The 13,576-nt window shown below is 40.0% G+C and overlaps 1 protein-coding gene across 3 annotated transcripts in view; it reads right to left on the reverse strand.

Annotated features, from left to right (window-relative positions):
• stpg2 (sperm-tail PG-rich repeat containing 2) overlaps positions 1–13,358 on the reverse strand; it is a 70,972-nt gene extending 57,614 nt beyond the window's left edge. For 2 of the 3 annotated variants that reach the window (XM_065951396.1, XM_065951392.1), the window contains exons 1-6: positions 12,969–13,358; positions 11,925–12,028; positions 11,488–11,655; positions 10,139–10,306; positions 6,040–6,155; positions 3,099–3,210 (exon numbers count right to left, since the gene is read on the reverse strand). In XM_065951396.1, the coding sequence (XP_065807468.1) occupies positions 3,099–3,210; positions 6,040–6,155; positions 10,139–10,306; positions 11,488–11,655; positions 11,925–12,028; positions 12,969–13,077 (777 nt within the window). In that variant the 5' untranslated portion in view covers positions 13,078–13,358. The remainder of the gene's footprint in view (positions 1–3,098; positions 3,211–6,039; positions 6,156–10,138; positions 10,307–11,487; positions 11,656–11,924; positions 12,029–12,968) is intronic. The other variant, XM_065951386.1, reaches the window with a different exon arrangement.
• Between the last annotated feature and the right edge of the window lie 218 nt (positions 13,359–13,576).

The raw sequence follows: 13,576 nt of genomic DNA on the forward strand, positions 1-13,576 counted from the left end.
ACAGTGGGCTGCATGGCATGTCTCTATTATTGTTCACCTGCAGGTGACACAGAATTCGCCTACTGCATGGGGAAAACATAAACTACATAATGAAAAGCAAAAGTTTCCTGCTTTGAGTCTGACCGAGCATTTTCTTTCCTTATTTCTAAAAAAAGAATTAACTGAACAGATTGGCCAACCAGTACATCCCAGCTGTGTGTTCAGTTTAAAGGTAGATAATCCTTCATCCAGTGAGAAACGGTTGTGCCAAAGCTCGTTTTGTCTTCTTCTTTTCTTGTCTTTTCCCCCTGCGGGAGCTGTACTGCTTCCCCCGTTTCTAAAAATAACAAGCGCTGCAAACACGACAACACAGTCCATAATGATGTTAACATGGAATTCATATCATTTTAAAGACGAACCTGACAGTGAACTTCATATTTAGAGGGACACACTCAAAAATTGCATGGCTAACTCCAACTGTTCTTCTTTTGATAGCAGAGATATACGAGATATTGGTTTATTAAAGTTGTTGGCTTAGTCTTTAATGGGAAAATCCACACACACACACACACACACACACACACACACACACACACACACATGCTCTTAAAGTCTACAGGACAGCAGCAGCAGCCCTGAGCCATTAGAGGCAGACTGTGTGCTGATCTTTAGGAAGTAAAGGTGTTTGCCCTGAGTGTCCCCACTGTGGGTAACAACCCATCTGGACAGCGTCTGTGTGTGTAGGAGTACATGTGAGTTTAGGCGTCAGGTGCTAATGATGACAGATAGAGGTGTGGCGATCACGGCAGGGGGTCTGAATAAACACACTTCTTTGTGTGCACCATGCACACAAAGAAGCATACACATGAAAGAGAGTTATTGATTTAAAGTCAGAGGATAGATTTTAGTCTGTCAGAAATCACTTTAAATCAATTTAGTGGCAAATATAATATGAAGGGAGAAAGAACATTTGCAAAGGAATGCCATGCATAATTAATTTTTAAATTAAATAATCTCAAAGCTAACAGAGAGGAGAGGCGACGGAGCACCGTGTTCCAGGAAACAGAGGACGAGAAAAGAGAAAGACGTAGGTGTAAATCCATGTCAGAATGAATACTTTCTGCACTCGCTCCACAAATCCAGTCCCACTTTTTTTTCTTTTTTTTTTTTTTTTAAGACTCTGCCTCTCCCACTCTACCCCTCCGACTGGAGAAATAAGGCATCACAAAGCATTACTCTGCCAGCACACTCAAGTTCATATGCAGGTGAGTAACTCCCCTCAACTCAACCAGCTTCAATTTATCAATGTGTGTGTGTGTGTGTGTGTGTGTGTGTGTGTGTGTGTGTGTGTGTGTATGTGTGTGTGTGTGTGTGTGTGTGTGTGTACGTGTGTGCGTGTGTGCGTGTGTGCGTGTGTGCGTGTGTGTGTGTGTGTGCGTGTGTGTGTGTGTGTGTGTGTGTGTGTGTGTGGTTGACAGTCTGTGACTAAAGCCTGTGTTCTACTGCCCTCTATGGGCCGACACATTCACTGATGTGTTTTCAATAAGAGAGGGGACAGAGGTTGAATCATTTCTTCTTCTTTTTTTGATCCACTCTACTTATAATAATCCAAACTAAATCCAAAGCTCTTTCCTTGTCTTTGTTCTCGCTGTAATTCAAGGTGCTTTATGATGAATCACTCTCGATCTAAAGTTTAAAAATCCTGTCGTGTTAAATCCATTTCACTTCCAATAGGGAATTAAGTCTTGTTACCTATTTAATACTACCTGTACATGTACGAGTGTCTAAGATTTATTACTCATATTTTTAGTCCTGTTTTTCAATAAGAGGCTGATTTGAGGTCGAGCAGACAATTGAACACCAGTCAAAGTGTTATTCATATGCTTGTCATTATAACTCTTATATTAGTGAATAATGTGTGGTTGTGTTTATTTTACAAAAACTGACATTATTTCTTCACACTGAGGATCATCGTTTGTTTTCTGCCGACTCGCTTTGACATCACAGGTCACACCTACACATTCACACACTGATGGCAGAGGTTGCTGTGTAAAGTCGACATCAGAAATAATGAATCCCTAATGAATTAAGGGGGGAAGTTGACCGTCTCACAACCAGAGGATCTAGGGCTCGGTCTCCGGATCCTGTTGCCACTTATCTATGTGTGTACTTATCTACTGGTCTCACCAATAAGAGCCCCAGCTCTTTTGCAGCACATCCCCCTGTCTCCATTCACATCATAACAACGCTATTTTGTTTTGTTGATGGTGGTGATGACGATGGTGGCAATAATGACAATGAATTCTGGATGAATATTGTTATCATTTTTATCATTACTTATTTATTCATCTATTTTTATAATTTTTTTGTTTCGTAGTGACTTTGTTTTCCTCCTTTTTCTCACTCTGACTTTCCATCCACACACACACACACACACACACACACACACACACACACACACACACACACACACACACACACACACACACACACACACACACACACACACACACTAGAGTAAAACATGAATATACCCCTTTTCTGGCCTGTGCTCACTGTAATTGTCTCTTGTGTTGTATCATAAGTGTATTGTCTCTTGTCTTGCAATAAAAAAAAAAGAAAAAGAAATAATGAATCCCATTCATACACATTCATACGCTGCCGACAAAGCAGCGAGAGCAATTTGGGGTTAGGGGCTCAAGGACACATCGGACATGTTGCTACAGCCGCCCAACAAGATTTTCATCAGATTTTGATGCAGATTCAAACATATGGAAAGTGAGTTTCCTATTACCGTACTTAGATTCATCAGGTGTCCAGAGACATGAGCCATAATGAATTTCTTCTTTAAGTAGGCATGTGTCTGACCTGCTCACTACATCAACTTTAATAAGCCAATGCTAACTAATTAGTGACCCTGCCCCCAGGTGCCTCAAAAATCCAATAACACAAGTAGAATTGCCCCCTGTGGTCATATTGGTCACTTATTAGTTCCACAGGTTCACGTTAAAGAGAAATGTCCCCCACAGGGGCAGACATCGACGATGGTTGATCCAAACCGCTCTAAAGCTTTCACCGCCTTCATGTTAACAACAGCACAGACACAAACACACTCTCACCTTCTTTTCCTCTTGCCGGGGCACCAGCTCGTGATATCGAGGGATGATGAGCTCGGCTCTGCCTTTCTGCTCCTTTTGAAGGTTCACATTCACGTACTCTGTTTTAGTGTTTCTGAAACAGAGAGAGAGAGAGAGAGAGAGAGAGAGAGAGAGAGAGTGACAATGTCTGTGGAAATAGAAGATGCAGACAAACACATAGGAGAGACACAAATAAAAATAGACAGAAGGCGTTGTTTGAAAACATACAAAGTATGCGGGTCTGGACAGATACTGTGTATTGAACCAGAGGGAAATAGAGATGTGTAATGGAAAAACAAATAGAAAGAGATAAACAAAGCACAGACTGACAGGAGGGGGAGGGACATGAGAAGAGGAAGTGAAGATGAGAGAGAAGACTGAAACAACGATCCGAAAACATTTTTAAATGCTTCAAACAATAGCAAGTGAATCCTAGACGTGTGTTTGTTTTGATACTAATTAGGACAGTGGAATAAGCCAACTCTGTTCAAATTGACCTTTTAAAGAATATTAATTATCAAATGATTTGTTTAAATGCATTAATGTGTCCCTTACATTTCACTGCACATCTGTATCTTGTATCTTTTGCGTGTTTTTTTTAAGTCTTCTAATGGAGTCTGGCAATAAAGATGATGATGATGATGATGATGTATGAGCATGTGACAAATAAAAAATCTTGAATCGTTTTGTTGTCACTGCTACATCTGGATCTAACCCAACTTGAGTAATAGAAATTGTTTTAATGTATTTATTTAAATACATGTAGCTGGATACTTCACAGGGCATATAATAAAGATATTTTGACAAATAGTGTATTCATCCTATTTTGCATTACAAATCTGAATCTGAGAAGTAGGCTAACTAGCAAACAAACTAAATATTCTCTATAAATTCAGTTGTCTGTCTACACCTTCAGTGTGTGGCTCACATCTACACTTTTTTTTATTCTATTACTCAATCAATTCCTGTATGAATAGCTGAGCTGGACGCGTGCCCACCATCGTACAGTAAAAGTGCTTAGTAAGGCCCGTCCTCCGTGGCCATCAGTGGAAAAGGCTGTGTGAGAAATGTCAAACATAATAACCTGGCTCTGGGTTCAAAGCAATATTTCACTTTGTTGGAACAGCTCCTCTGTTCTGCAGACATCACGACGGTAAACGCCTCGAGAGCAGTGAACTCCTGAGATTAGATGTCCTGGATCACATAATCTTATCAACCTTTTGTGTCTTTATTAAAGATACAAAATGTGAATTTAAAAAAGGTTATTCTTCCAGATACATGCACTGCTGATTATCTATTAACTCTTTAAGTGCTGAAGTCTCAGAATCACAGAAGATGCCACATTCTTGTTAAGTGAGAAAGTTCCAAAGACATACTGATTTTATCTGTCTGTGTGAAACTAAGATGTCAACTATGGTATCATTAATGATTAGATGATGGCATATTACATAAAACATTAAAGGAGTCATCTCTAAATGGTTTATATAAAACATATGAACAAGAAGAAGATACGCCCGCAGCCTGCACACTAACTCAATGCCGCAAAATAAAAGTGAGGTCTTCTTCAGGTGATGGTTTTTAAAATGTCAGGGAAGCCAATCACTTAGGGCTGGGCAATATGGACCAAAACTCATATCTTGATACTGATTAGCTGAAAGGCGATACTCGATATATATCGATATGTATTTTATTAACAGTGAAAACACATAAACTACCTGTTTGTGAATTTAAAAAGTAATATGATAAAATAAAAATGTTTCTTAAATACAATAAAAGAGAGAGAGAGGAGGAGCAGGGTGAAGAGGGACAGACAGTCAGTCATCATCAGTGAGATGAGAAAAAGGTGACCTGGCACCTCTGTAACGTTATTTTAATGCAACATAAACTATATCGATATTGTCTTACCCGATATCTTGTTTGAAAAAATATCGATATATCTTAAAAACTTGATATATTTCCCAGCCCTACAATCACTCCTTAGAAACATTGTCATCGAGCACGTCAAACTCCCCAGAAGAGGAGGTGATTTGAACACTGTCTCACTCCAAAGGGAGAGTTTCTATTTATTTGGTCTGTCTGTCTTTCTGTCTGTGGTGTGTGTGCGGGACTTTGTGAACAACAGAGGAAAAATGTAAAAGTAGAAGCTCGATATATCCAACTAAAGACCGGGTTGTGCAGTAAATCTACCTGTAATGCAATCTCTCTTAATCAATTGACAGGGCTAATACTTTGTATTTATCTAGAGGATATTCAACTCAGTGCTACTACCGATTGGTGAACAGTTCTATCTTCTATCTTTTAGGGGGTAGCCTGGCACCCCCTAAAAGGGTGAGGAACCCCCTGGCACCCGAAAAGAGTGAGGAAGAAAAGTTGAAGATAATAAAATTAAAAATGAAAAGTTTTAAAACATAAAGCTGTATGTCAGTTATCTTTTTAAGTGTATGAATATTGGAATTGGTTGCAATACAAGGGGCATCAGAAATCTTGCCTAGGGCACCAAGTGGGTTAGGGCCGGCTCTGTACCCCCCCCCCTCCCCAACTGCCATCTGAGAAAGACCTCTGGTTGAAATATTTTGTTTCAATCCGCTTTTTGTGGCATTGAGTGTGTGGGCATCGTCGTCTTTTTCTTGCTGCTGTTCCCCCGCAGCTACATGATGTGTGTATTACCACACTGCTGAAATGAAACTCATGTTTGAAATTGACAGTTTATGTCATTAGTTTGGCACATAGGCTTAGATGACAGTATAGATACTACTCTCATGTCTGCAGGGTAAATATAAGATCTGAACGTAGACAGTCTGGCTCTGTCTATGGAAGGTTTGCACAGATCAAAAAAACAGTCTGGTACACGGCCAACATAAAACAACAGTGTTCACATACAACTGGTACAAAATACTCGTACCATAAAATACACAGTACTCACAGTTCAGGGTGATAATGTCCTGGACCTGGTCCTTCATTCACTGCCAGCTCCTGTCTCGACCCTGTCATGTTGCCAAAGTGGACTCCTTTATACTTCTGAGCAGAACTCACCTCTGACTACAGAGAAAGAAAGAGCAGGAGAGGGAACAGACAGGGATGAACAGAGAACGAGGGACAGAATGAAACAGTGAGAGCAAATGAGTGGAAAAAGATGAAGGGAGAGAAAGAGAGATAGGCCGATAAATAGATGAACAAAGAAGGAGAAAATAAAAGTCGACTCATTCACACTTATCTGGTTTTCTCCCCCCCGGTCATGACTCATGAAGTTGGGACTGAATGGAATGTGAAGTTCAGCCAAATGCCAGAGTATGTCAGAGATCTTGGGGAGACCCTCTGTCCTTTCTTATCTCTGTGAGTTTTACAGCCGACTCTCTCTGCCGCCGGGCCTTTCTGATAGCAGCAGTTCACTCTGCGGCTTAACAGCTGAGAGAGGCTGCATTCAGAAAAGGGAGCAGGCAACTCTCCCTGAACGTCATGTAGAGATACTGTGGTTGAGATGCTCTTAAAAATATGTTTGCAAGGGTTTATCTTAATCCATCAAATACAAATGGCTGTGGGGTTTTGAATCCAAGCTCTATCCGTCTGTAGAAACAAGGCAACTTCTTCATCAGGATGAAGAGTCTGCAGCTACGCAGATGAAGGAAAGTACAATCTATTCTGCAAGGGGATGTGCTTGTTTGACCACAGTTTTAAGGAAATCCATGCAACAAACATTCTTCCAGCCTAAATGCAGAAATGAAAACCTCACTGTCATACCACAGACAAGGTCAAGTAATCACCGAAGTCATGAAGGTTCATTACAGTCTGAGGACCATGAATATGTGTCCAAATTAATGAGCATATTGAGACATTGTGTTATAGTGTTAAGTGAAAACTTTGATCTGTGTTTGGCAGCACTGAGTGTGTCCATTAATCATTTAGGTCAGGGGTGGGCAACTGGCGGCCCATCAACCCTCAACGTGGCCCTCAGGTCAATTTTTACATGTCAATTAATTGGAAACATGAAGAAAACATGACAAACTCTGCCATGAAATCATGAAAACCAGAAATATGTCCATAATAATATTAGATCAGTGGTATATGTTGAGTTAAATTTGAGACATAATTGACTGTAATTGTTTTTGTATACTACAATTTGGCCCCCTGGCAGTGAGAATTAAATGAGTGTGGCCCTTGCTGTGACCAAAGTTGCCCCATCCCTGATTTAGGTTTACAGGATTCATCCTGATGTTTGATCGACATGCCCTTGGAGTTTTTAGAGATTAAACCTCAATATTTGTTGTCAGGTTTTGAGCAATTAGAAAAACCAAATTCCCCCTCAAATCTTAAGAAAATCCAAATATTTCAACAACAATAAAGAAAAACATTTCATAAAGGGGTTCTGTTAATTAACAGTTTGGTGCCCAATTTACTTTGCACTTATTCCTGACACTGAAGGACGTCTGGTGCTCGTTCCACAAAAATCAAGCTGTTATGTAACAAAAATAAAAATCCCACATTCACCTCTTTTTAAAGCTGTTCATGGTGTGACTAAGTGTGTCTATTTTGTGAGGCAGGTTTTTTTTTTTAGGACTGGCACAGAGTCTCAAAAAGTTTCTCGCTCCATGCGGTGTCTGTTGTCTCCTTAACTTCAAAAGAGAATTGAGGACGAGATGTGAGGATCTGTCCCCTGTGATCTACCAATCCAGTTTAGAGAGGGGGAGATAAAGACACGAGGATCTTCAGATGCCCAAAAGCAAAAAAGAACAGAACATACAAGTACTGAGATGGTTATCGCAGCTGGTTTTGAGTTCAGAGGCACAAATTGCCAATTTATGTCAAGGAGAGCTTTTAAAAAGTAAAAACAAAAACGCAGACAGTGGTTATAAACATTTTCATTCCACTTTGAAAAAGGGAGATGGCTGACTTTTTTGATTACTGGAATAAGAATATGCAGACCTTTTTATTTGTGGGCAGGATCCTGCAGGCAGAATTTGTTGGTGTGCTTTCCACATCCCAACAAACAACCAAGTATGGTTTGAATCTAATTTAGCTGCTACTGAGAGAACACTTTGTTTCACAGGGTAATGATTGTTTTTGCATGGTCTGACCAATACCTGTTGTCTTTGGCAGGGTATTTACACAACTCTGACTGCTCTCCATTAGCGTCATCAGAACAACAAACGAGGGGAATAAAATAAATATTTGGGAAAATTGTTCCAATTTTTTAAAACCATGCTGGTTTAACCTTTTACCCATTATTACCCATGTGTTCCTTCAACACACTTCAATGTTGGAACCCATGTCTTGTCTCCTCTTTTCTCATATGTCATAAACACAACTCCACAACAAACTCATTTGTTTTTTGAAGAGGTTAGTATCGAACCAACAGGTGAAAGAAGTCTTTGATACACAGAGCAGATATTCCGTCCCTCAGTTGTAATATTTACGCAGGTGTCAAAGTCCTAGAATAAACAATTTCACTGATGCTCAGGTACAAGTTTGAATCACACAAGCGAGCGAATGCAGTCTTTGATACAATTTATTTTGGGATTTCTGATTGTAATGTAAACAATAGCTGGGTATTGTCCACAACCTCACAAGTCAATTCGACTTAAATTCTTTGGTTCACGATTCGATTCGATATTGATCAATATGTATAAATGACAGAAACAGGTAACTCATCACAGTACCTTCTGATACTGGTAAATAATTGAGTGCATTATTTGCACTGACTCAAATATGTATTTTATTGTTGCATTATTCTTTAATGAACATAAAATAAAACATTAAAGTACAGTATGCAGAAGGACGGCGGTGCCCTCACTGGTGTGGGGCGTCATTACAAGATCTCAAGATTTTGCTAAATCGATATTCAATTGGGAAAAAAATTATTGTAATGCATTGATGAATCAATATTTTTATAACCAGCCCGAATGTAGGCGTACAGAATAGTGACATGAATGGTAAGGCGATGTAAAGGATGTTTCTGCAAAGGAGGGACGGGTGCTCAATCTGTTGAGTTAACTGAATGTCCATCATTAAGGGGATGATTTGGACTTTTTAAATCTATTGTTGTTTTTCAAAATTGTAATGTTGATGCACCACGCTCCATCAGATCTAATGCTACACAGACTCACTATCTCAGCATATTAACTTGTCTTTAATTCGGTTCATGAAGTTGCAGTTTAGTAATGACTTTGTCAGTGCTAAATGAAACTGTAAGTTAGGGGTCAGTGGATAAAATCTTTTAGGATCTCTCTGTTTTCTCAATAACATTTAGACAGAAATCTCTGCGCCTTTGATTTCTGTCTCGTGTCTTATCATTCAAAGGCCGCTCTGTCCACTTTGAAGTCATGTCCGCTGACAGGCACTTAATTCCGCCTGTCCGCACTTTTGAACTCAGTCCGAGCAGCATGGGGCTGGGGGAAGCGTTAGACTTAAAAGAAAGGAGTGTCTCAGAAGGAGAAACAAACAGAAACGGAGGTTGAACTTTCAAAGGGAGAGCAGAACGGAAGAAAAAAAAAAAAAGAGCCTTGGATGGATGAACCGCTGATAGCCCTAAATCACAGCGCGCCTCTGTGCCTGCGCCGGTGTGTTGACACAACCTCGGCCAACACTCAAGGACGCTGTTGACTTCCTCTGGTCATTAACAGATGAGAAATGACTTAATTGAGAGCCAGAGCAGCAGGCGTGTGCATTATTTTAAGTGAATATTGTAATACAGCGAGAAGAATAATTACTAATGGCGCTCTTTGTTGGCATGTAAAATGGATGAGCATTGGTGTGCTGTGGCTTTTTTAAAGTGGAGCTGCATTCATTAGCTATGGAAATGGGGTTTTGGGCCAACTGACTGGAGTGCGGGTGGGGGGGTTTCAGTGGTGCATTAGATCTGCCTAACACTAATGGACCTTGCCTCACGGGCAGGCTGAGTACACTCAGACACACACTCATACAGACTAATGAAAGCACACATGCGTGCACAAATGAGCACTTCACATGTTCTGATGGATTCACAGTCACATGTGAACATGTGTGTCTGTATGTTAAGTTACCCTTACCAGCAGTGGATTGTAGTAGGCTGGCCCAAGGGTTGTGTCCCTGCGAGGGGGCTGCTGCTTGCTGAGTACACCCACGGCAACCTCCTCATAGCCAAAGGCCTGGCCCGGGGAAGGAATGGAGGGGATATCTGACTGACGAACCAGTCGCAGACTTTTGGCCTGCAGCCACTGCCCAGAGAAAGAGAGAGAGAGAGGGTGTAGAGGGGAGTCAGGTTCTGAGATGGAAAAGATGCCCTGACTTACAAAGTGGCCGAGCACTGCCTAAGGCCAATAGGGGAGAGATTGTGTGAAGGAAGGAGACAGAAAGAAGGAAGGGAGGGAGGTTGAAGATAAGAAACTAAAGAGGGGAAGGCAAAGGAAGAAAGAAGGAATGACAGATGAAGCAGAGAGAGGAAGAATATTTGCTAAGGCAGAGTGCAATGAAATCCATCTCAGTCAAAATACACGCATTTAACAAAAGTGAATTTAGAGTAGTTCCTAATTCAATCTCAGCTCCCTGCAATGCTGAACGTAACAGGTTTTCCTACCACTGCAACATTCAACATCTTTCTCCAAAGTACATATATGATCTAAGGTATTGGCTTGTCTTCCAAACACCTTGCAAAAAGTATCAAAAGTATTTCTCACTAAGTGAAACAATTTTCTGAAAGTCACAGCAAGCATACACAAGGCAGATTTCTTTGAATAACCAAATTAAGAACTGACGCCCTCAAAGGTTTTAAAATTAGAATTTGTTAATTCCTACAGCTCAGTGAGCAGTCTGCAGATGGCAGAAGTGCCAAAGAGAAGCTTTAACTTACCGTCTGCAAGTATTGGCATTCAGCACTGTTTGTGGAGGCGCTGCTATACATATCATTTGTTTAACAAATGCCACAGAAACAACACAGAGCAGTACAAAGAGCGGCAGGAAAAGTTTGACACTTTGCTGTCTTGCTGAGTGTACGAGTAGAAGTAACAGGACAGGAGAAACTAAATGTGTGAGATAGAGCAAGGAGGGAAATGAGTAACCCCTAAGCAGCATTAATGGGGTCAGTACATGGATGATCATACAAAGAAGAAATGCAGCTGATATTCAAATAGAAATACAAAAAGAAATACCAAACTAAAAAGCTTTGCACACTTAAAATCACTGCATGTTGTTTGTGCAAGAATTAGAGAGAAGGTGTAGTTGGAGCAGATCAATATAAGAGAGCAGTTTTCCACATGTTCCAGAGAAAGTGCATTATAAGATCTGATTTACTTCAGTTGGACAAAACAACAAGCTGGAGGGAGAGAATCGCTTATAAATGATTTCCTGAAAGCGGACTGCTCATTTACATTGCGCTCATAACTTCAACCCATATGCCTACCGTTTGTCTGCCAAGCTTCTGGGCCTGTCCCGCATTAGGAGTCCCAGCCCTGGGTGTGTTTCCTGAGGCCGGCAGCACATTGTAGGCCCCAGGACCCGGAACCTTTGATACTAACTCCTCAAAACGCTTGGAGCGGTTCTGAAGACTGCAGCCGCCGTGGACATTCGACTGATGAGCCAACAGAAAGTCAAGCAGACACAATGAGCATGCATTCAGTTTCATATTGTCCAAAACAAACTCTGTGAAAACTCTCTGTGAATCACATGGTTCAGTGTACTCATACTATTCCTTCTACAGCCAGATCTGCTGCCCCCCCCCTCCTGACCAGCCCAAGGTTAGAAACAAATTCAGTCTCGCATAACCTTAGTTTAAGTCTCTCAGATACAATGTGGATTTCCCTCAATTGCATGTAAATGACTAAATCTGAGCTACACTACCTTAACAGGAGTGGGGTCATAATGTCCAGGTCCTGGTCTTTCCTTACTGGACTCATTGATAAACAGCGGTCTTCTGGTCAAAGACAGAAATGGGGCATAGCCATCTGTAATAAAGGAAAACACTGAAAATTAAATGATGCAGGTGGCTGATTGATACAAAACATATATGTGTGTTTTTTGATTGAAAAAAAAAATGTAATGTTGTGTTTTTAACTTGCATTTCTTTAATTACAGTATGTTGTGTTTTGGGCACTTGTGCAAATAAACAGAAAATAGGAGCATAACGAATTTTACACTGACCTTAGTCATCATGGCTGATGTATTAAGTTACTGTGCAAGACGTAATATTCCTGAAATTGTGGAATTTCCTCTTCTTTTTAAATTAAGTCATATTCCCTCCGCATGGAACAGTCTTCAAAAAACACTCAAATTGCAGGAACTCATCACTAAGAATGATTTTAAAACTCGGCTCACACGTTTTTTAAAGGCTAATTTTGGAGAGTGTAAATGTTTCACTGCATTGTATTTTATCATCATCACATAATTGTTCTTTTAGTGTGTATTGAGGTGTTGTGTTTTGTTTTTGTTTAACATGATCTCATCCTCCCCCTCCTCCTCCTCCTTCTTCTTCTTCACCTTCTGGACTGTATTTGTCTCTTTTTCTCATGTCTGTGCTTTCTTTTTAGGTTTGTCTCATATTTATTTTTTACTGCTGACATTTTGGCCTTTGCTCGAAAAAGAGGTCATTTGATCTCGAGCAATTCTTGCCTAGTAAAATAAATAATATTAGCCAAAAAATGTGTCTATGTAAACATTTTAAGTTTGTTATTTCTGCAAGTTAATAGTGTGGACTTTAAATGTTGGGACACTTTGGTAATGTAGCCTACTGAAGCTAGAATAATATGAACATGTACAGTTTCTAATCAACAATTTCTCAAGAGAAAGAAAAAAAAAGAGTGTGTTTCTTGATTGAAAGAGATAAGAGTACTTCTAAAAAAAAAGTCTTACTCATGTAATTATTGTAACTAAATGGTTAAATCATACCTTCTACTTTAGCTTTGTACTGTACGTCATACGATCCGGGGCCAACCGTAGAAGAAGAAGAAGCGCCGCTCGGTGTGAAGCAGGTTACTCTGGAAGCTCGTCCATACATTTTTAATTACCCTGAAATAAACTGTGAGGCTTAACTTAACTTGTGTAGAGGACATACATCAGCTAGAGTCGCCCCCGAAAGCCATATTGTAGCTCTAAACTTAACTTAATGTGATAAAGTTTACGCATTCCTTCACTGCTCCCGTTAAAGTTCTGTCATGTCTGGACGTTACCAAGCGTGCGTCGTTGCTAGGATACCGCGTGTCGTTGCTGTAAATATTACGTCGGTGCGCGCCGCAGTTACGCAGCAACAGATGATGAAAGGAGGAAAACATCGTATCTTGAATATGTTTTTAAAATGTTCTCCCATTCAGACAATTTTCTAACTCTTGTAATTTGTTTCGTTTTTACTAAAAGAGTTTTAAATGGATATTTATTTTAAATAATAATAATAATAATAATAATAATAAAACATAAATAAAGACATTTTTCTCAATGGAAACATTACCCACATGACTGTTATCATTTTATAACAAGAGATAAGTGTAAAAAGGCCATCA

The sequence above is a fragment of the Labrus bergylta genome, chromosome 2 (assembly GCF_963930695.1).
Source record: "Labrus bergylta chromosome 2, fLabBer1.1, whole genome shotgun sequence".
In the NCBI taxonomy this organism is placed as follows: Eukaryota; Metazoa; Chordata; class Actinopteri; order Labriformes; family Labridae; genus Labrus; species Labrus bergylta.